The sequence below is a fragment of the Anser anser genome, assembly GCF_964211835.1.
Source record: "Anser anser genome assembly, chromosome: 12".
Lineage (NCBI taxonomy): Eukaryota > Metazoa > Chordata > Aves > Anseriformes > Anatidae > Anser > Anser anser.
The window spans coordinates 10,773,377-10,795,333 of record NC_139733.1 but is presented as its reverse complement, the minus strand read 5'-3'; the positions used below and the strand labels follow the sequence as shown (position 1 = coordinate 10,795,333).

Genomic DNA, 21,957 nt, shown 5'->3' with positions numbered 1-21,957 from the left:
AGTAGTAATGTAAAGAGTTCCTCTGGCACCAGGTAGCTTGCTTGTTTAAGTGACTTTTCAATTTGGCTCTAGTAAGCTGTTAAAGAAATGGAAGAAATTTAGCAAAATTCTGTTTTACTGGGTGAAAATTCAACACTGCTTCTTTGAGATCTACTAAATTGCTGGAGTTCTATATTAGCGAACCTTACAGGAGCTGTGGGTTTGTTTTTTCACTAATCCTGATTCTAAATATCTAATACCTGGAAATAATTCTATGCATCTTAAAATGTTTTTTTTTTGCTTCCAAGTATTTTAAAATTTTGATTCGTGACGTAATTGGTAGGAAATCTAGCTTGGTCATTACGTGGGATAGGGAGAATTACCAACAGGTGCTTACACTGGGACCAAAGGAGGAAAAATGAAGTGTAATTGTTGGAATTGCTTTCTTATTTTCTTCGTTATAGGAAGGCATAGTTGAAAATCTCTTTAAGTGGGCACGAGAGGCTGATCAGCCACTAAGGACCTACGCAACAGGGCTATTAGGAGGAGCTATGGAAAACCAGGATATTGCTGCGAATTACAGGGATGAAAATTCACAATTGGTAATGATATCTCGATGCATGTTTTCCTTTAGAGAACAGATACCTCTTTTTCTTTGAGAGTGTACGTGGTGGAGCTCACGTTTAGAAATTAATGTATGATTTTGTGGTGGTTATACTAATATCTGTAAGAGTCAGTAGCTCATGCTTTCCATCCTTTCCTGACCTTGAATTTGCTGAGGAAACTTTGCATCCGTAACGATTGCATATGGTGGCTTATATATGGAGCAGAGACATTGAAATGAAAGGTAAATCAACATAGGGACGACTTAATGTGAAATTTTATTATAATTAGACGTTTTTATTCTAAGTCCTTCACCAGTATGATGTTTATCAGCAATTGAGATGACTTTCAGAAGAAGGTAGGCTAAGCAAATTTGGCTCTCAGGACAGTGCACAGCATGTCATTTACAGTGTGTCAAACCATAGGCTAATTCTTCTAATTCTTGCACAGTTAAGGCCTTTGGAGCAGAAGTGAGCCTTTAGCTTTTGTAGACCTGCAATTTTTCAAAGCTGCAGCTTCACAAGGAAACATTGCCCTTATCCCAGGCTACATGGAGATGATGGAAGAATGTTGCAAGATGGTGTGTGGTTCTTCTAGCACCATGATAGCTCATCTGCTCTTAATGGCTTTCAGGTCCTTTCTTTCTCCTTTGGGAAAGTGGGTGATGATTTATTAGAGTAAAAATAATTGGGATTGTCTTAGGCACTTTGAAATCATTATTTCTCTGGGCAAACACGCGTTTCAGCATGCCTGGTATTCTATGAAGTAGAGTTGTTTATATGGTAACAGCAAAAATATGGCCAATGCGGGTTGTATGATCGAGGCAGGAATTGTGTTGTCATGCACGCTTCTTTTGTGAAACAGGTAGCTTTGGTGCTTCGACGGCTGCGAGAGCTACAGGTTACTGAAATGACTACAAAACAAGAAAACAAGCGTCCCAGTCCTCGGAAAGTGCCGTCAGATCCTCTGCTGCCTCTAGATGAAGAGGCTGTGGATATGGATTATGGGGAGATGGCAGTAGATGGAGAGCAAGAAGAAGTGGCTGGGGATATGGAGATCTCCTTTCATCTTGATTCAAGTCACAAGACCAGTAGCAGAGTCAACTCTGCTACAAAGCTAGACGATGGGGGACTGAGAAAAAGCAAATCAGGGAAACAGCACGAAAGAGACGGCTTCCGGAAGGCCAAGCAAAAGCTGGGCTTCTCCGCTTCAGAACCAGAGCGGATGTTTGTTGAACTGTCCAACAGCAGCTGGTCAGAAATGTCCCCGTGGGTGATTGGCACTAACTATACACTTTACCCTTTGACCCCCGCCATAGAGCAGAGGCTAATTCTTCAATACCTGACTCCCTTAGGGGAGTACCAAGAGGTGAGCATATGAAGGTGGGAGGACTGTGCGTGAATTCTCCTGACAAAACTATTGGTGGTATTCTGGGGAAAAGTTTTGAGGACTACTTGTTGATATTTCCTGGTGTGGTTAAGATCCTTTCCTGAGCTGTTGTTGATTTCTCAAGTTGATGAGGTCATTAATTTAAATACTACCTAGCAGGTAATACTCAAAGCTGAACTTAGCAGGTGTGTGGTCTGGTAATTAGAGCATGGCACTGGGAGTTTTATTCCTGGCTTCTGTTAACTTGTAGGGATTGTTTACATGATACAGGATAAGTCGCTTTGTTTGAAATGCATACCTTTTTTTCTGATTACTCTGGGGAAGTTAATAGACTCTAGCATTAAAAATCTGAGGAAACAGTGGGCTTTTGAAATTCTTTCTGAAATGGCTTGTATAACCTCTGCGGTATTTCTCATTAGAAATAGCAGTGCCTGTGCTATGTAGATGCTTTTGAGAGCTGTTGTTACTTGGACAACATAGTTGGGCCATGTAAGATTTACCAGAGTATTTCCTTTTCCCATTTTTTTAAAATCATAAGCCTCAATTAAGCGTAAGTCTGCAGACCACCTTTATCTCCCTTTAATCATTTTTAGGTGGTTTAACTTAATTTGAGATGCAACAAAGCGATGCGGTTTGGCTTGCCGTATACGTTGTGTGTGTGCACGTGTGCCGTGCTTCTGTGAGAACTAAAGAACCCGTTATCCCCCTGATAGCTTGCATGCTGACTGGATCACTTCATGCGCCAGCGGTAATAGGATGTAAAAATAGGAATTAATACCATAAACCTGTTACACAAAGAATTGTGCAAAGGGTTTTGGTTTGTTGCCCTGCTCTCCTGTTTTTTCTGTTCAGTTGTTGGGTAGTTGTCTTTGCACAGATGGAAAGTGGAACCTATCGCCAGGGTGGTATCTGTGTGGACTTGCCATAGCCGCACTTGAAGGAGTGTCTTAAGATTTCCGTGTGGCAGCTGTCATGCACCTTGCTGCAGTCAGCAGATGTATTACAAGAGGTCTGTTAACCTTTATTGCTTCCTATGGATGGAGCTGGTTACCACTGACCTCTCATAACAGGTATCTGCCAGTAGGGGATAACTGGGGGTTTGAGAGAGTTAAACAAAAACAAAACAGACCTTGAATTTCCTATGAAACATTCAGCTAGCATCTCGATGTTACTTTTCTCAGCTACTACCCATCTTTATGCAACTGGGATCAAGGGAGCTGATGATGTACTACATTGACTTGAAGCGAACCAATGATGTGCTGCTCACTTTTGAAGCCCTTAAGGTAAATTACATTCATAGCACCAAAAAAAAGCGTGCTGTCAACACTGGAAAAGCATTGAGTATGTCTGTTGCATGCATGAAAGACAAATGCTCACCTCCTTTAGGCCTGTGTATATCGTGGGGTTCTCTGGCTTTGACTTTGGCTTTGACTCAACTGCATTGGGTATTTGTTTTTATAACTCGAGTGTTTGTTTTTTTTAAAGGGGGAGGGATGTTAGTAAAAATATATTGTTTGTGGGGGAAGCACCGTTAATTTCCTCTGCCATTTGTGTAACTGAAGATGGTAAAAATTCCTTTTTCGATCGAGTGCTTGTGTTACTGCTGCCCTTAGATGGCATTCCTGAGTTGTTACGTTGCCTGTCCTCACACGGGACGTTTGTCAGGGGTAAGAAGCATAAGCATCTTATTCCCGGAAGCTCCTGCATGACATCTCTGAGCTTAATGTTTGTAATACAGATTGCTCGCACAAGATTATTGCAGGTTATTGCCCCAACATAAGAAAAAATAAAAAATAACCCTCTTCAATCCAAACCTGCAATGCAGCAGCACAAGTTATTGGTTTCTGCTTACTCAGATTTTACTGTTTTACTCTTTCACAGTAACTCCTCTGCCTCTGGTATTGCCTCCAGTGTCATCTTTCTCTACCTTTCATTGTCACTTGTCTGCAAATTTATTTCCAAGCAGAAGTGTTCCTACAAAAGGTGTAGGTTTCCTCAACTTGGGGTGCAGTTTACAATGGTTCTTATTTCCTCCTAAGGTGTTGATAATACAGAGAAGTAAAGTGTAGTAACCTTCAGTCGGCTGCAGACTTCAGTTTTAACAGTAGCCTTTAACTTCGATTTTGCAAAATTCTCCTTGCCAGCAGTATGGTATATACAAAGCATGAATGCAGACTTGAATATTTCATAGTAGGATAAAAAGTGAGATCATATAGAAAGAATAGGAAGACTTAGTGGCCCATCGTATAATTTCTGAGTTGCTCTGCTTTTCTTGTATTTCTTTTGCAAGATCTGTAAAACTAAGTGATAACTGCCTTCTTTGCTTTCTTTCTTTGTTTATTTCTTGATTATGTTATGAGTAAATAATTCATACGAGGAGCATCTAGTAACATTCCTTATCTGTAATTGATAATGTGCCAAACATGACACGTGGACTTTAAGGTCAAATTTGTTTTTGTCCAAGAAGCTTTTGTAATTCTGTGTACTGAAGAGGGAACTCTTCAGACCAAAAAAGAGGAGTCATTGCTTTTGTAACTGCCAACTCAAGTTCACTGAATGAGTAGCAGTTCAGAAAGTAAATAAAAGCTCTGTATCCTAAAAGGATTGGATTTTTATCTTTTAATCCCTATGTCTGCAGTATCATTCTCCTCTCTGTGCCTGCCATAACATTCATATAGCCACGTAGTGAACTGAATAAGGAACAATACGGATTAGAGCTCAGTAGCTCACTTCCCCCCACCCACCACCCTGCCAATTACTTTTTAGACCAGTTCAGCATTTATTTAGTTACTTCTTTAATGAATGATAATGCTGGTGCAAGGGAAGGGGCAGAAGTAGAGTGAGGAAGAAGGAAAAGACTTGGACAGCATAGGTTTGTGATGGATTAGACTCCACTAGAAAGGAAGAACTATATTTAGTGACCAGAGTTCATACAAACCCATACCCCAAATTTGCAACAGATGATTAGTTGAGGTGAAAGGGTTATTTACTAGTTTCTGTTAGGTCGGCTGATGATCTCAGCACTGTGCAGCCTCTTCAATTCCTGTCTATAGAGTAGAAATTCATATCTTGGCTTCCTTTAAATTGCACCCTGACAAAAAAAAAGTCAGTCTCTTCAGTCATTAGTCAAGCAAAACAACTGATTAAACTCATGATATTTGTAATAGGGGTACATAATTACTTTATAAACCATATAAAGAGAGTTATACATGGGCAACATATTACATTCTGCAGTTATATATAATGGGAGGAGGGCATAAGCACGCCATGCTTTGTCCACCTTGTTTTTTCTGCAGTCTGCTTTTCTACAGAGGGAATGCAGAATTAATGATGGTTTGAAAAATTCCATTCTAATCTGCTTTGATCTTTCTTTAGCATTTGGCATCATTGCTGCTGCACAACAAGTTTGCGACGGAGTTTGTTGCTCATGGAGGAGTGCAAAAGTTGCTGGAGATTCCTCGTCCTTCCATGGCAGCCACAGGAGTCTCCATGTGCTTATATTATTTGTCTTACAACCAAGATGCCATGGAAAGGGTAAGGCATTCTTTTAATATAGCTGCAGTGATTTCAGTTGTTTTGATGGACTTAGTCTTCCTACCTGTGTTCAGACAGTGAATAAGTATCTCCTAGGCTAAAAAGCAAATTTGTATAAAAGATTCTGGTATGTACAGAGGCAATGGAAAGTGCATAGGTAATTGTGTATTTGAGAGTGTTTTGTTGTAAGAACATGAGTTTCCATTCCCAGGGAATATAACTGAAGACCTCTGTCTTGTTAGCGTTGTCTCAATACTTCCATTCACTCTTTTCACCCTGTTCTCTTTCCCTCCAAAAAAGGAAGAACTCCCCTTCCTCATTTGTCTTTCCCTTTCCACCTGTTCCAATGGGCTCCTATACTTGGATTGTTTTTCCATCCACAGTCCAAGTGTGGATAGCTTCAATGTGACACGGTGTCTCAGTCAGATTCCGGACAGCAGTGCGATTTCTTTGGTAGAGTTGGCATGCAGCAGAAGACTAACACAGGTCTGGTCTGCATTATGCAGGGAATCAAGTTAAATGACATCTGTGGCCTGGGCTTATAAATGTTAAAACAGCTGATAATGAAGGCAAGTTCCTCACCTCATATTTTTACTTGGGGGAGAGAAAAAAAACATAAAAGGCTCTTCCTGTAAGTTCATTAGTGTTCCTCCAGCAAGGATCTTTTCAGACAGGTTGGTAAGGCAGTCCTCCCTTAAGGTTCAGTTTTCCAGGTGCTTTAAATGGTGATTCTGTTTCCTTTTTTCATACTGGCAGCAACACTTGTTTACTGAGCCAGGTCTAGGAATTGATCCAGTTTATTCTGTAGTTGTGGCCATGCCGAGGGGAGGTGGGCGAAGATGAACTTCCAGCTTGTAAGCATTAATGGGAGGATCTTGCTCTAAGATTCATTCAAAGCAATTGCAAAGATGTACCCTTAAGCCTCCTAAACCTACTTTAGGAGTAATGGCTTTTGATTCACAGCCTTTCCTTAAGATTGTCTGTGTCTCTTGTTTTTCTAATTCAGTTGAAAGTGGAAGCAGTTAAAGTAGTAATTTCATGTTTCTGCATACTCTGAGTTACTGATGCTGTCTGAATGTTTTGATTTGACTGGCAGTGGTTGTTGAAGGGCCTACCTGTAGGGATTCTGCTGACATTTGTGTTCTGCAGACATGTATGAGTGAGCTCAAAAACCTCTCAGTAATCACAGTTGACAGGGCAGTCTCTGGGCTTGTAGTGCATCTCCTTTATGAAGGCAGGAAAGGTGAAATGGGCATAATGTCCCCCCATTTCTGCACGTGTCAGAAAGATGGACCCTGGCCATATGACCTGCTTTGGTGTTTCTCATGAGAAAACTCTCTACGTTCTTTTTTTCTGTTTGCACTTGCCGTTTGCATGGTATTTCAAAGCAAAACCAAAAGCCCTGGCAGGGTGCTGCATGGGGGTTCCTTCTGCTTGACATCCTCAGGCCGGGTCATAAGGCCACGTAGCTGTTTGTAGTGATGTTTGTAGTGATGCTACCACACGTTATCCCCAATATCTGCAGATACCTGGTAGAGCAGATGTGTGTCCGTTCCAGGCATCTGGATTTCAGGGGCATCCAGTTTCAGGTGGCAGTCCCTTGCCACTTGGTCTATGCCAAGCCTCAGTATGAGTGTCTAACACCAGCAGAGACAAGACCAAACAATCTGCTAACTGGGCATAAAAGCAGCTGGTGCCAATACTTCAGCTCCCTCCACAATCGCTGTCGGCACTGACCGTGCCAGGGAGTTCCATGTTCCTCATTGTTAGGAGCTAACAAATGTATGTGAAAGTGCAGCTCTGAGCACGTAGTCTGCACATCTCAGAGGCAGAGCTGGTCTCTTCCTCTTCTCAGACAACTTGTCTGTTTCCAGAGAAAGTAAAGCTTTAGACTTGCATTTGATGATCCCTGCTGTTCTTCTAGACTTTGATGCTACCAAAGTTTGCTCGAACTTAACATAGCGTATGATGCTGTTAGATTTGAAGTATTTTTGTTTCTTCTCTAAAAGTTTCTCTTCCTTCTCTGGCTCTAGTGAAGCATTCTGTTTAGATGCTTTGAAACGATATGCAGAGGGACTCTGAAATTACACTGTATGAAGACTGCTGTATTTACTGTTTAGGTCTGGGAACAGACCTACATTGCATCATCATGATCTTTACTAGTCTCACTGAGACCTTCTTTTGCTGGTCTGGAAATGGGGCTTTTATTTCATGTCCCAGCTATCAGTTACTTCCAGCTAGACTGGGGACATTTGTCTCATCGCTTTGCCTCTCAAACTGTCATTCGTCTCAGACTAATTCTCTCCAACAATCTGTTTGAAGTCCTTCTCAATAATGTTTTTGTTTGTTTGTTTTTTGTTTATAGGTGTGCATGCACCCCCATAACGTGCTCTCAGATGTGGTGAACTACACCTTATGGCTAATGGAGTGCTCCCACGCCTCAGGCTGCTGCCATGCTACCATGTTCTTCTCCATTTGCTTTTCATTCCGTGCTGTCCTGGAGCTCTTTGACAGGCATGATGGACTTCGTCGTCTTGTTAACCTGGTAAGGCTAGTGGTCTTACGTGCTGAGTGGGGTTTTAGTGTCAGGTTTTGCACCTGCTACAGCTAATTAATTGTGGAGAGTTCTGTGGGTTTTTTTATTTTATTTTTTATTTTTTCATTGTCAGTTCCCAAGAGATGGGAGAGGTGGGGTGAGTTTTCCGAGTAACAGACGTGAGGATTCTTTTTATTGTTAATAACAAGATCACTGTCCAGAGGCTGATTGCCCTCTGGGAGCTTTTTGGTACAACTCCTGGGTTAAGCAGCACTCACTCAAACAGCAGGGGCTTAGTGGTGATTCAGATCTTTCTCTGCCTTCCACATGTATGTGTGGTATTGTCGTGCACCCTTTTGGATGCAGATACATCCAGCCTTGCTCCAGGAGAGATACAGCTGTATTTGTGCTGTGCTGTGGTACTCATGGTGCCTCATGAGCACAAATTATACTATTTCTGTACAAAAAGCGGTACCTCTGCGTGCTGTGCAGTCACGGTAGCCTGGGTTGGTATTAGCTCAGGGACTTCGCCACAAGCACGTTTTGTGTTGTGTTACACAATGCCTAATGGTGCCTCTAGATTTTTACTCATGTAACTGCTGGATTTCTTCATAGATAGCGAAGGAGGAGGAATGGTTCTTTTTAGACTTAATTATTATCCAAGCAAATAGCTGACTGAACAGAAGGGCTTTCATCAGCTCTCTGAGTGTGTGTGTTTGTGTATCTTTTGTGGCAGAGAGCTTGGGTTTGGTACAATTACAGCTGAGAATTGTAGGTGCTATTTTTCTGGAGTGTGGGCTGATGAACCTTTTTCTTCTTTCTCTTTCCACCCGACTTCTTTCTGAAGATAAGTACTCTTGAAATCTTAAACCTGGAAGACCAGGGAGCTCTGTTGAGTGATGATGAGATCTTTGCCAGTCGCCAGACTGGGAAACATACCTGCATGGCCTTGCGTCGATACTTTGAGGCTCACCTTGCTATCAAGCTTGAACAGGTGAAGCAGTCACTCCAGCGCACTGAAGGTGGCATTCTGGTACATCCACAGCCCCCCTACAAGGTGAGCAGCATGTTGCAACCTTTTAACGTGGACAAAATCTGTATAGAGAAGTGGATAATACTGAAAAACTTGGGAATTAATTTGGTAGTGACAAATAAAATGTCTTTTGGACACCATGGTCTTTTAGGAACGACCTGGGAGGTACTGGGTTGTCTGTGACTTTGTTTTTCAATCTTTTCCCTGAAAAATTATTTATTTATTTTAAACTGAATTTTATGGCTGCTTGTTCTGATGGAGTACATTCATTTGTGGTTTCTGGTTTCAATCGCGATGGTTTTCCAGAAGAGCTGAAATGAGAAAACATGGTTTTTGGCTTCTGCAAAAATCACTTATATTTTCAGTAATTAAAAAAACGTGTTTAAGCTGTTGATGTTTTGATTAGAAGAGTATTTTCAAGTTGAAAGGCAAACTTGTTTGGAATTTACTTTTGTCTTCATTATCTCTTGTAGTCCAAACTTAAAAACTGTAAATGAGTGTTTTTTCAGCCTTTTTAATACTTTAGCATAAATTTCTTTTGAATTATGGTCTAGTAGCTTAAAAACAGATTAATAACAGAATTAAAAACAGAAAATTAATTAATAACAGAATTAAAAATAGAATTTTAGTGTAACTTATATTGGTCTAAGCTTTCTAGGACTGCAGAGAAACTTAAAGGGTATTAAAGGGTATTGTTCTTAAGCTTATTGCATATTATCATGGCAATTGCTGGTTTTTTTTTTGTATTTGGAGAATAAAACAAAGTAAATAATAAATGTGCAAGAAACAGTGATAGCTTCAGCTTAGGTGTGGATGCTGTTTTCAGTTAAATCCCAGCAGTGAAGGGTTTGATGTGCAAGTTTGTAACCCTTGTGATACCTTTCTAATGCTTCCAACTCCTTCCTTGGCAGGCCTGTTCCTATACTCATGAGCAGATTGTAGAGATGATGGAGTTCCTGATTGAGTATGGTCCTGCACAGCTCTACTGGGAGCCAGCAGAGGTTTTTCTCAAGTTGTCTTGCGTCCAGCTCATGCTTCAGCTCATTTCAATAGCATGCAACTGGAAGACATACTATGCAAGGTAAGCTGCTTGCTGTAGTATTTTATTTATTTAGTGCAGTAAACTGTGATTTTTGGGCAGGACGGCCATTAACTTTCTAAACTTCCTTTTTTTCTTAAAACATCTAAGGCAGGCACCTAGTGGGTAGTAGGGGCCTGTGCTTTGGTTACACAGCACTTATGGAAGTTAACACTGGAGACAGCAGGACTAAAATCTTGAGGTAGAGGGCGGATGAGAATTCTGAAGAACCAAAATGGCTCAGGCCTTTGATTTCTGACAATTCAGCATCATAGTAGAGCTTAGTCACAATTCTGTGCTACCTTTCTTTGTTATTTGTTTACCTTTTTATTAGAAACTAGAAAACCTTTTAAGAGGGTGAAATCAGGCTGTATTTTCCTTCTGGAGAATCAGGAGAATGTCTGTTTGGATGTAGTAAATTTAGCTGACTCGAGAGGATGTTGTCTATCACCTTTGTTCATTCACTGGTACTTGAAATTTACTGATTAGGTGCAACTGTGCAAAGGAGTTGTGAATACACAAGCCAGCATTTGAGAGAGGGGAAAAAAGTCTGTAGGTGAACTCAAGCAAAGCACAGTAATGGTGTCCCTAGATGATAACACCACTGGCTCTTAAACACAGCGTGTTTGTAGAGAGGCTTACCTTGAGATACTACTTAGTTTCTCCTGTCCTAGCCACAGACGTGCTCTGGGGGCACCGTGATATTGTGCTGTTTCTGTGGCACATCCTTCCCCGTCTCAATCCAAACCCAACAATTTGCAGCATCCTTACTCTTACAAAAGAAAGGGAACTGCACCAGGCTCTGATAGGTAAGGATACCATTAGGATTCTGTCCCCAGTATAGAGAGAGAATGGGTGCAAAATTCCAGCCTCTGCTTATCCTGATCAGCATCTGCTCCCAGGAGTGAAAGCGTAGTCCTCTCTAGAGACACTCTCGCTGGTGAGTCACGGTCTGCTATGGCTAGTTGTCATCAGCTTATTCTTGTCACCAGGGCTCCCTCCTCCTTATTTCTGCTGCACACAGGAGCTCCTTGCCTAGCTTAACTTGAAAGCCTTTGAAATCTGTTTTGCTTGTGTGCTCCCCGCCTCCCTCTGTCTCTCAGGTTGCATTCTCCTGGGTAGTGTCTCTTCTCCTGTTTCTTATTCTCTGCATCTGTTTCCTAATTGCTGTCTGGGTTAACTCCTGCCTCTCCTTACAAACCTTGTCCCCTTTTCTTGTGTTGTTCTGCTCTTCCACCTCTTGTTCAACAGTTCTCTTCATTTTCCACACACCTGTCTCTCTCTTAATCTGGTGCCTAAGTTGATGCCTTATTCCCTGTCACGATTGTCTGTTTTACTGCTAAAGTTTCCCTTTGTTTCAGAAAAAACTTCCTTTCTACTTGATTGGCAACAAACTGTTTTAGAGAGGAACGTTTTCTGACTGAGATACAGAGTTAGGTTAGACTGAGAAACTTAATTTAGAATGCTTTTGTTTTTTTAAGTGTTAGGAATCTTATTCCTGTAAATTCAAAATGACAGTGCTTTTAGGAGCCTGTGGGCAGGGTGGGATGCATGGTGGCAAACTGCAGGAGACAGTGTGCATAGTTACAGTATGTGAGCACTGCCTTCTGTGAGGACCAGCCCTTTAAGAGAGGAACACCCTACCATCAGAAGGCATTATCAAAAACATGAGATGTGACCAGTTTTGTTTGTTGGACTAGGGTAGAATGAATACTGTTTTATGCTGTTGAAACAACTCTCGTTATACCTCTAAGAAGTTCTTTTTGTTACTGACTTTCAGGAATGACACGGTACGCTATGCTTTGGATGTACTAGCCATCCTGACGGTGGTTCCTAAAATCCAGCTGCAGCTGGCAGAACCTGTGGATGTGTTAGATGAGGCTGGATCTACTGTTTCCACTGTGGGTAAGCTGAATATGGTCCTGATGACTTACTCTTATCAGTTGGCCTCTGCTATGTGTTTTCTTCAGCTGTTGCTCATCTACAGTGAGACAAGGGTTAAAATAAATCGTGTATTCAGAGTTATTGTTAGGGATGCAAATAAATGGGAGAGCAGACTGTGGTTAGAATTGTCATGATTAGCACTGTGGTTGCATTACAAATTTGAAGGCACTGTCTTTGACTCATGCTTGTATTCAAGAGCTCATTAAATACAGATGCAAGAAAATTTGCTTTTGTAATGGGACTATAAGGTTCCCTCAGCTTCCTAGAAATGTAGGACTCCTGAGGATATTGCATTTGGGAATAATGTGAGAAGAACAACTATTGCTATATATTTGTTTGAGTTATGCTCTAATTGGCTACCTTCAGATTCAGTACATGAATGAATGAGATGAGATTTTTTTTGGACAAAATAGCTTTTTTTTTTTTTTGAGAGTGAGTTTGAGCTTCTGAAGTGGACATGAAACCTTAATTTCATTTGGAACTCTGTCTGGAGGGGAAAAAAGATACCAAGTTTCATTTTTGCTTGACTCATTTAGGAAGCAGTGATGCAATTTCCTCCCTCCCCCCCTTCATAACAAGGTTATGAAGGTTTCATCCCCTCCATTTCCACTTTGATATTTATACAAGAGAGCTGCTTCCTGTGATCAGAAGTTAGAGGCATGCCTCTGCATCATCTCTATGCCAGGTATCTTAAAGATTGCAATCCTGGGTCATGCCTGATCTCTGAAAGATTGGCTGCCTACTCACTGATGAGGTGGAAGAGCATCGGTGTAGAAAAACGTTTTGTCAGGGAGGCAGAGGAATGTGTCTTATGCTAGTTTAAAAAAATGAACTTCAAAAATTCCCGTAACAAAGAGGAATTACGTATTTCTCCTGGATGTCTGGAAGACTCCCTTACTTGTCTGATTAAACTATGTGAGATGCACTTGGAGTATTAAAGAAATTATTTCTTTCCCTCACTAGGTATTAGTATCATCCTTGGAGTTGCCGAGGGTGAATTTTTCATCCACGATGCCGAGATTCAGAAATCAGCCCTTCAGATCATCATCAATTGTGTATGTGGCCCAGACAACCGGATCTCCAGTATTGGCAAATTCATCTCCGGAACTCCTCGGCGAAAGCTTCCTCAGGCCCCCAAGAGCAGTGAGCACACATTAGCTAAGATGTGGAATGTGGTACAGTCCAACAATGGCATCAAAGTGCTGCTGTCATTGCTGTCTATAAAGATGCCGATCACAGACGCAGATCAGATCCGAGCGTTAGCCTGCAAAGCCTTGGTGGGGCTCTCACGCAGCAGTACTGTCCGGCAGATTATCAGCAAGCTCCCCCTCTTCAGCAGCTGTCAAATTCAGCAGCTGATGAAAGAGCCGGTGCTTCAGGACAAGCGCAGCGAGCATGTGAAGTTCTGCAAATATGCTGCTGAGCTGATAGAGCGTGTCTCGGGGAAGCCCTTGCTGATTGGCACAGATGTCTCCCTGGCTCGGTTGCAGAAAGCGGATGTGGTGGCCCAGTCAAGGATCACGTTTCCTGAGAAGGAGCTGCTGCTCCTGATTCGGAACCATCTCATCTCTAAGGGCCTAGGAGAAACTGCATCTGTCCTTACTAAAGAGGCTGACCTACCCATGACTGCAGCATCTCATTCATCTGCCTTCACCCCTGTTGCGGCTGCTGCCTCTCCTGTGGCCCTGCCTCGCACTCCTCGCATAGCTAATGGCATCTCAGCCCGGTTGAGTAGCCACACTTCCGTAGGTTCCCCAGCCACCTCTGTCCATGCTCAGGCAAGGCCGTCTGCATCCCAAGGTCCACTTGCCCTTCCAGGCCCTTCTTATGCCAGCAACTCTCCTCTGATTGGCAGGATTAGCTTTGTCAGGGAGAGACCATCTCCCTGCAACGGCAGAAAAATCAGAGTGTTGCGACAAAAATCGGACCATGGCGCCTACAGCCAGAGCCCAGCTATCAAAAAGCAGCTGGACAGACACCTTCCTTCCCCACCCACGCTGGACAGTATAATCACAGAGTACCTTAGGGAGCAGCATGCCCGCTGCAAGAACCCTGTTGCCACCTGTCCCCCTTTCTCTCTCTTTACTCCCCACCAGTGTCCTGAGCCAAAACAGAGGCGCCAAGCGCCAACTAACTTTACCTCACGGCTGACCCGCAGGGCAGCCTTTCCGAAGTACGGAGGGGTGGATGGTGGCTGCTTTGATAGACACCTTATATTTAGCAGGTAAGGAAGAAAAACGTTTCTTGCTCCCTCTCAGGGTGTGCCCTGTGCCAAAAAACCTTGCCTGGATTCAGGCTACGGTGTCCCACAGTGGAGTCTCCTTGGACAGACAAGTGTTTTAATTCAACAGTGGCAATTGGGGAGCTTTGAAAAGCAATTCCAGAAGTTGTTCTGTTTCTCGTGTCCTTAGTACTGACCCTTAGCACATAAAGTACACTCTATTTTCAGTGTCATGTTAATTCATTGGCAGCATTGGCTAATGAAGCTCATACTTCTGTTCTCCTCTGGAAGGTAAGTATGTAATGCCAGCTTTAAAAGAGAGTGTAGCATAGCCTTGAGGTTGGTTTGCTGACAGCTCCAGGCCTACCGACAGATGGAGGACAGCGGAATGCATATTTTTCATCGTGCAGCTTAATTTTCAGCACAGCAAGTTGCTAGCCTTTTTATGTGGCCTTTCTTTGCTGAGGTTAAATTGGAAGATGGTACTAAGTTTACAAAAAATAATTTTCCAGATGACAGCATTTTCAGGTTTTCCATCAATCCAGCTTTGAAGATGGACTCCAAGTGCTTCAACTTAATGATGTGCTACAATAGAAGTACCTAATCATGCAAGACAAACCCTGAAATGTTGTAGACACTGCTGTCACATACTCACTTGAGCAGTAGCCTTATAATTGATACTTGGCTTGTCTGAGATGAAAGCTACAACTTTTTACCTGTGTGATCTTTAAGGACTGGTTTTAATGTTGTCACACAGTAGTTCAGTTTTGCTTTACTGCTCTCTTTTGGGTGACCCTTTTTTTCTACCTTCTCTAGGTTCCGTCCAATTTCTGTGTTCCGGGAAGCAAATGAGGATGAGAGTGGCTTTACCTGTTGCGCGTTTTCTGCACGGGAACGATTCTTAATGTTGGGTACTTGCACAGGGCAGTTGAAACTCTACAATGTATTTAGTGGACAGGAAGAGGCTAGTTACAACTGCCATAACTCTGCTATCACGCACCTTGAGCCATCCAGGGTAAGTAATCAAAGACCTGTGCTGAGTTTTAGAAGTTCTCATAGACTAAAGCCTGGTATATTTTGGGTCTGTCTGGCTATGTAAATCTAAAGTGCACCTACTGGCTGGCCTCTAATGCCTGTCGTGAAAGTACTTGTAGCAGTTATGTACTGCCTTTCTGAGTTCTGTGTAGTTTTTTCTTCCCAAAATAATAGAGAAGATGCAGGGGCTGTGTGCTTTCATAAATAATGAATGTGTGTGTCTGTAAGTGGTAAAATGCTTAAAGTGACTACATTTAAGAGAGATGTGAGATATAATACTAGAGTTTATATAACAATTATTTGTTGGAGAAAAGTCTTGTGGGAGATGATTCTAGGAAGAAACCAGAAGGTAACCCATTTACAAGCAGAATAAACTCCACTCACAGTGCATCAAAGTTCAGGCAGGGGTTATCCTGCTTTTATCTGCTATTAACATCATAGATCGTTCCATTGTTACGTTTTTATTCATCTGTACAGCATAAAGAGCCCTTGGCATAACATCAAATACTGAGACAACCTCATAGAAGTAGTTTATCAAGCACAAGACCTGTAGTAGTTCCTAAATTAATTTTGTAAGCCTAAATTTAAGTGTACAGGTAAAATAACCTGTTTTCCCTGGCATTTGTTCCTTCCTCCTCCTCCTCTCCCATCTGGAAATACAGGATGGATCTTTATTGCTGACATCTGCTACGTGGAGCCAACCTCTGTCTGCGTTGTGGGGAATGAAGTCTGTCTTTGATATGAAGTAGGTGTACTCTGATCTGTGGGGGTATATTGCAGTTAGAAGAAACATTCAACATATGCAGAATTCCTAAGAACAAACTGAAGGAAAGGACAGCACAGCTCCCACAATGTCTGTGATGAAAAAATAAAATATGCTCCTTTTCTTGTTTAGTATCTTCCCTGTTTTATTGAGTACAGACACCATAGCAAAATTCTACCTACCAAAAGTGCTATTTGATGCAAGATAGATGAGTAAAATCACTGTTGTTCCTGAAGAGAAATATGTTTGTAGTTTTATTCTCATGTTAGTAAACTACCTTGACAATCCTTTTGTAGGTAGTTACAGAATTTTATAATATGTTGATTTGCATGCTGAAGTTTTTAGACCTGGATATCCCAAAGGAAGCTATGTCAAATTGAGTTCAGTATTTACAAATGTTTTTTCTCATCAAAAGTGGGCAGGAGGTTCTTGCCTTTAAAAAAGCTTTGTTTGTCACTTATCTTGGTTATAAGCAACAGTTTTGCTGTGACCTGTGTAGGTCAGCTAGAGAGTGTTCTCCATGATAAAGTTTAACATGCCATTTCATGTACATGTGTTTGAATGTTCATGTAGCCATTTATAGGTCACCCCTACAAGTAGTGTTATATTTATGGCAGACCCTGTTGCAGTAGTAATTTGGTTACAAGTCTAATAACTTGCTTCTTGTGGTTTTTAACTGGTCTATTGTAAAGGCTGTGTGTCTGAGATAGATACTTCCCTACAAATGCCAGTGGAGCACGGTAGCACGCCATGGTCAATGGTGAAGGGAAGTCTTTTCTAGACTTCAGTTTTCAGCGTTGTTGGAACCTCTGCTGGAGGTGCCGTTTAGTTCACACAGGCGGCTTGAATCTGCAGTTCCTTGACTTCCTTACTGACTCTATCTACAGGCATTCCTTCCCTGATGACCACTACGTGGAGTTCAGCAAGCACTCTCAGGATAGGGTCATTGGCACAAAAGGAGACATCGCCCATGTAAGTTCCATTAAAAGTCATGGCTGTGAAACTGTGACAAGAATATAATTATTCACAGAATGTTTACTAACGGATCGGGGTGCTATGATGCACAGAGTGTAACGGGTGAGCAAAGAGGCTTTAGAGAAAAAGCTTTGGAAGTATCAAATAACACTTCTCGGTGTGTTTAAGGGTATAAACTTGACCATTCCAAATCATCTGTAGCACAAAAAATGTGCAGTGTGTTGCTTCTCTGGTTATACTGGGCAACAGAAATCTGCTTTCTCTTCATTTAAGAGAAGTTATGCCAGACTCCTTTTTTTTTTACCCTGAAGTTGACTCCTTTGCCTGATTTTTCATTAATAGTAATAAAAATAAATAAATAAATAAATAATCTAGCAGTAGCTCAATCAACAGCCGTGGAAAATGGTTTACTAAGTGTCCTTATTCTTCTTTCCCCCGGTAAACTACAGCTTACTTATGGGTGTTGCAAGTTTAATTTTACCAATCTAATTTCATAGAATACTGCAGTATTTTGTATGAATACCTGCAAAATTGACAGACGCAGGCTTCAGAGTGATTCTGCTCCTCAGTGCTAATTTGCATTCATTAGAGGCACTGTCTTTTGAAAAAGTATTTGCATAAATATACTGTCATGAAACATGAAATCATAAGTAATTTGAATAAGTTATTTATTGCTCTTGATTTTTGGAAGTATTTTGCATTTGAGCAAACCATGCATTCCTGCCCAGTTTTTTTAACTTTATCTGGAAGTCAGATCTGTTTGTGCATTGTGTTTGTCTGATAAGCAGATTGCTTTCCAATATTGAAGAATTTTTTCTTCTTCTCTGAGTTTGAAAGAGGGCTGGGCTCTTCAGGGTGTTACAGATCAAATTTATCTGAGATGGTCATAAACCCTTTGTACTTGGTAAAGCCTTTTTTATTTTCCAAGTCGTCTTTAAAGCTTTTTACGGTTTACTGGGGCAAAGCATAGAAAGTTGTCCTTCAGTGTAAATACCAGAAATATTAACTCCTTTTCTGTAGATATGGCTATGACCCCTTCCCCCCCCTCTCCCCCCACAGACCCTTGTGCTTTGGGGTTTTGAGATATTTTTATAATACCATCTGCTCTGAAAGCAGTTGAATTTCTGAAACAGGCTCTGGCTAAGTGGTACCTTTTGTCTGCAGCTTTCTGCCCCACTTTTTGTAATGGGGTTAATTTCTTTGGAACTAATCCTGATCATGTTAAATATATTGGCAAGCCTGCAGTAAGTTAAATACTGGCCAAATCATGTTGTGAGACTTGGGGTACCAGCTGTGAAGAACTATTAGAGTAGCAGAGGAAGTGTTATCTTCATAATGCTCTTGCTTGAAATGATAAAGCAAAATGGGGCTGGGGGGGATTCTGGAAACAATCTATAATATGGGATGTTCTTAGGCACAGGTACATTACAAATTGTGACTAATCTTTCTTTTTCTTTTTAATCTAAAAGATCTATGATATTCAGACTGGCAACAAGCTATTGACTCTGTTTAACCCAGATCTTGCCAACAACTACAAGAAGAACTGTGCCACGTTTAACCCCACAGATGACCTTGTCCTAAATGATGGTGTCCTCTGGGATGTCAGATCAGCACAAGCCATCCACAAGTTTGATAAATTCAACATGACCATCAGTGGTGTTTTCCATCCCAATGGGCTAGAGGTCATAGTCAACACAGAAATTGTATCCTTTGGCCAGGGTGGTAACATGTGCTGAGAGGTCAAGAATTTGCATTGAAAACCAAGTAGCTGTTTGAAGTTGTATAAATGGTCTGCTGTGTTACAAATTATGAACAGTAACAATAGCTTTTGTCTTTGAATGGAGTAAGTGGGGACTGTCAGACAACTGGCTAATTTAAATCTAGACTGCCTCTGCATCTGATTTTGGCCTAGTGGAAATACTTGAGAGATTTTTTTTTTTCCTAATGCACATGGTGGTATCTCTGCTCTCTTCCACACCCTTACCAAGATCTACCATGAAGCTACTGCAGTAACATCTGATAAGTGGGAATTACATTTTGAGTAACAGCTCTTTGGGTTTGAATATGTTGAAGAGATCATGGTGCTAGAATCTGAGACTGTCATATTTGCAAGAGGGTGGGAATGATGTTTCTTGAAAGCAATTAATCAGTTGTTCAGCACTGTGTTGAAACTGAAACAGAAACTTTCAATAGTCTGTTGCTCCTTAGCCTGGATTTCTTCAGTGGGACCTCCGAACTTTCCACTTGTTACACACAGTACCTGCACTGGATCAGTGTCGTGTGGTCTTCAACTACACTGGTACAGTTATGTATGGAGGTAAGATTTCTCAGTCTTAATTGCTCTTCTTGGACATGTCTGGGTGGTGATAAGTAGGTATTTGTTCAGTGAAATTGGAAGCTTCAAAATCTGTCTAGCTGCAGGCCTTTCTGGCATATGTGAACTGGATTTCCACCCCCTCCCCTCCAGGAGTTTATGCTATATGTATTGCTGACAAAGACAATTTTTCTCTAACATCAGCAATATCAAAACTCATTTGTGAGATTAAAAATCAACCTTTTGAGAAAGAAAATGTGTATAACAGTAGACCTGATGATGCTTGAGAAAGTAATTTTATCCTCAATGTTTAAGCTTCAGTGATCACCACTAGTAATAAAGGCAGCTCTAGAAGAGTAGATATTAAATGGGTCTTGCCAAGCTATTAAATATGAAGAAAATTCATGTCAAGAGTTTGATTTGATCTTAAGTTCATTAAAGGTAGCGACAAGTGGAAGGTGGGTTGGTAGAATAATCTTTCCTTGTATCAGCTATGTTGCAGGCAGATGATGAAGATGACCTTTTGGAGGAGAGAATGAGAAGTCCCTTTGGCTCTTCTTTCAGGACATTCAATGCAACCGATTATAAACCTATAGGTAAGAGTAAAAGAGGAGCAAATAGCCTGGTCTGGAGGTTTGAAGTTTTATTGAAAGTTCTTAGTAACACTTACTTCTTCCTCCCCTCTGCATATGTGACAAAACAATTTTTGCTATGATCTGTTCTGATCAAAACATGAATGTTGGGTTTAATGCTGAAATAGGTTCAAGTATCATCTGTTCACTGTGTGAACTCCGTTACTTGCTACCATTCAGCAGTTCTGGCTTTATTTTCCTTTCTTTTTTCCAAGCAGGACATAATCTGAGGTAGTAGGTCATTTGGCCAAGATGTCATTGCCTGTAATTTCAGGAAGGATTTTTTTTTTATTTTCATCTTATTTTCCTTTTGCTTCCAGCGTTTCCCCATGCTGGTAGTCCAAAATGTCAGTTTGGCCTTGAGCTTGCAGAGCTTCTGCAGCTATGCTAATGACTGCTATAGACATAAATGTGGCTTTTGCTGTTGAAAGGAGGTACAGCTCGTAACTCAGTCCTCTGGTTGCCACCTGTCTTCGAAGATTATCTGTTATTTACTGTGCTTAGGGAAGTCAGTACATCTATTACCAAGGGAGGAGGCACTGTGGAGACCAGATTAAGAAATTACCTTTTTTTTTAGTCTCCAGCACTTCTGTTCTTTATTACAGGTTGAGTTGTTACAAATGTCCATTTCACTCAGATAGTTATCTGCTTTTAGATATATATGATTAGATCTTGTCTTCTAGCAAGCATTAAGTAATATGCAATTAATCACTGAGTTCATTTTATGATGTTTTCCAGCTACCATAGATGTAAAGAGGAATATCTTTGATTTGTGCACAGACAGCAAAGACTGCTATCTGGCTGTCATTGAGGTAAAGGAGCTAACTGTGATCTGTGTGCCATGCTTTTTCCCTTCTTTTTAAAACCTTTGGAACTGATGATGCTGGAATTCCTACTGTTAAATTTGCATCCTAAGTGGTGGTGCTGTTTTGATGGTGTTAAAGGTGCTGTTCAATTCATTTGTCCATCCACAATTTACGCTTAAAAGCTATCTTTTTCTGCCTCTGATTCCTTGAACTTCCAAACATGTACACGTCTCTTCTTCAAACGCTTCCCACTTTAAAATCACTGTGCAGTGGCTTTGCTGCTCAGAAACACAGAAATGCATTTTTTGCTATTTATATGAATAATTTCCTATTAAAATTTGCACTACATCAAATACCTGGAAAATGCTGTCTACCTTGGACTTCCCATGGAGCTTTTCTGTGGATCTCTTTCTTTTTCTTTCTCACTTATTTTCCTAGCAAAATCCCAGAAGCTAAGAACTTGAAGCAGAAATCACTAAGTGAAACTTTTTGTTTGTTGGGGGGGAGGAGAAGTCACATTCAACTAATGGATCCAGTTCTTTGCTCTTTAATATGTTGTCAGTACTCAGTTTCCTGAACTGGCTATATACATGTGGCCAATGGGGTCATCAGACTGCTGTCTTCTGTGACTCTTTGTTTGGCAGTTTTTAGTCTTCTCTCAAGGCATACAGTTCAGTGATACAGTAGGGAGGCACATATGAAAAGAAGTGTTGTGCGGTTAGGTGAGGACTAACCCACAGTGTGTTCAGAATCCAATAAGGGTTTTATTAAGTCTATGTGTAAGAGCACAACTCATGGATGACAGAAGCAGAAAGTAGATATTTACGACAGTCCTTAGCTAGTCCTTGAAAATGAAAAGACTGTCTTTTAGTGCTAATCGTATAGCTGCTAGTAAATGGGAGGGAAGGATTTTAGTCGTGTTTCTGTAGTTGAAGTCAGATATAGCATTGAATATGCATGCAAAACTGAATGCCTGGGACCAACTGTGTGGGCGTTTCCCCTTCAGAATCAAGGGAGCATGGATACCATGAACATGGATACAGTTTGCAGACTGTATGAAGTGGGCCGGCAGCGTTTGGCAGAAGATGAAGAGGATGAAGAAGAAGATCAGGTGA

At 41.2% G+C, this 21,957-nt stretch overlaps 1 protein-coding gene across 1 annotated transcript in view; it reads left to right on the top strand.

Annotated features, from left to right (window-relative positions):
- DCAF1 (DDB1 and CUL4 associated factor 1) overlaps positions 1-21,957 on the top strand; it is a 53,408-nt gene that overhangs the window by 12,639 nt on the left and 18,812 nt on the right. The window contains exons 6-22 of the mRNA XM_083795751.1: positions 444-581; positions 1,447-1,950; positions 3,153-3,254; positions 5,347-5,505; positions 7,871-8,050; positions 8,889-9,098; positions 9,986-10,155; positions 11,933-12,057; positions 13,060-14,320; positions 15,134-15,332; positions 16,015-16,097; positions 17,003-17,087; positions 18,560-18,793; positions 19,314-19,407; positions 19,896-20,000; positions 20,775-20,848; positions 21,849-21,953. Of these exons, the coding sequence (XP_083651877.1) occupies positions 444-581; positions 1,447-1,950; positions 3,153-3,254; positions 5,347-5,505; positions 7,871-8,050; positions 8,889-9,098; positions 9,986-10,155; positions 11,933-12,057; positions 13,060-14,320; positions 15,134-15,332; positions 16,015-16,097; positions 17,003-17,087; positions 18,560-18,793; positions 19,314-19,407; positions 19,896-20,000; positions 20,775-20,848; positions 21,849-21,953 (3,828 nt within the window). The remainder of the gene's footprint in view (positions 1-443; positions 582-1,446; positions 1,951-3,152; positions 3,255-5,346; positions 5,506-7,870; positions 8,051-8,888; positions 9,099-9,985; positions 10,156-11,932; positions 12,058-13,059; positions 14,321-15,133; positions 15,333-16,014; positions 16,098-17,002; positions 17,088-18,559; positions 18,794-19,313; positions 19,408-19,895; positions 20,001-20,774; positions 20,849-21,848; positions 21,954-21,957) is intronic.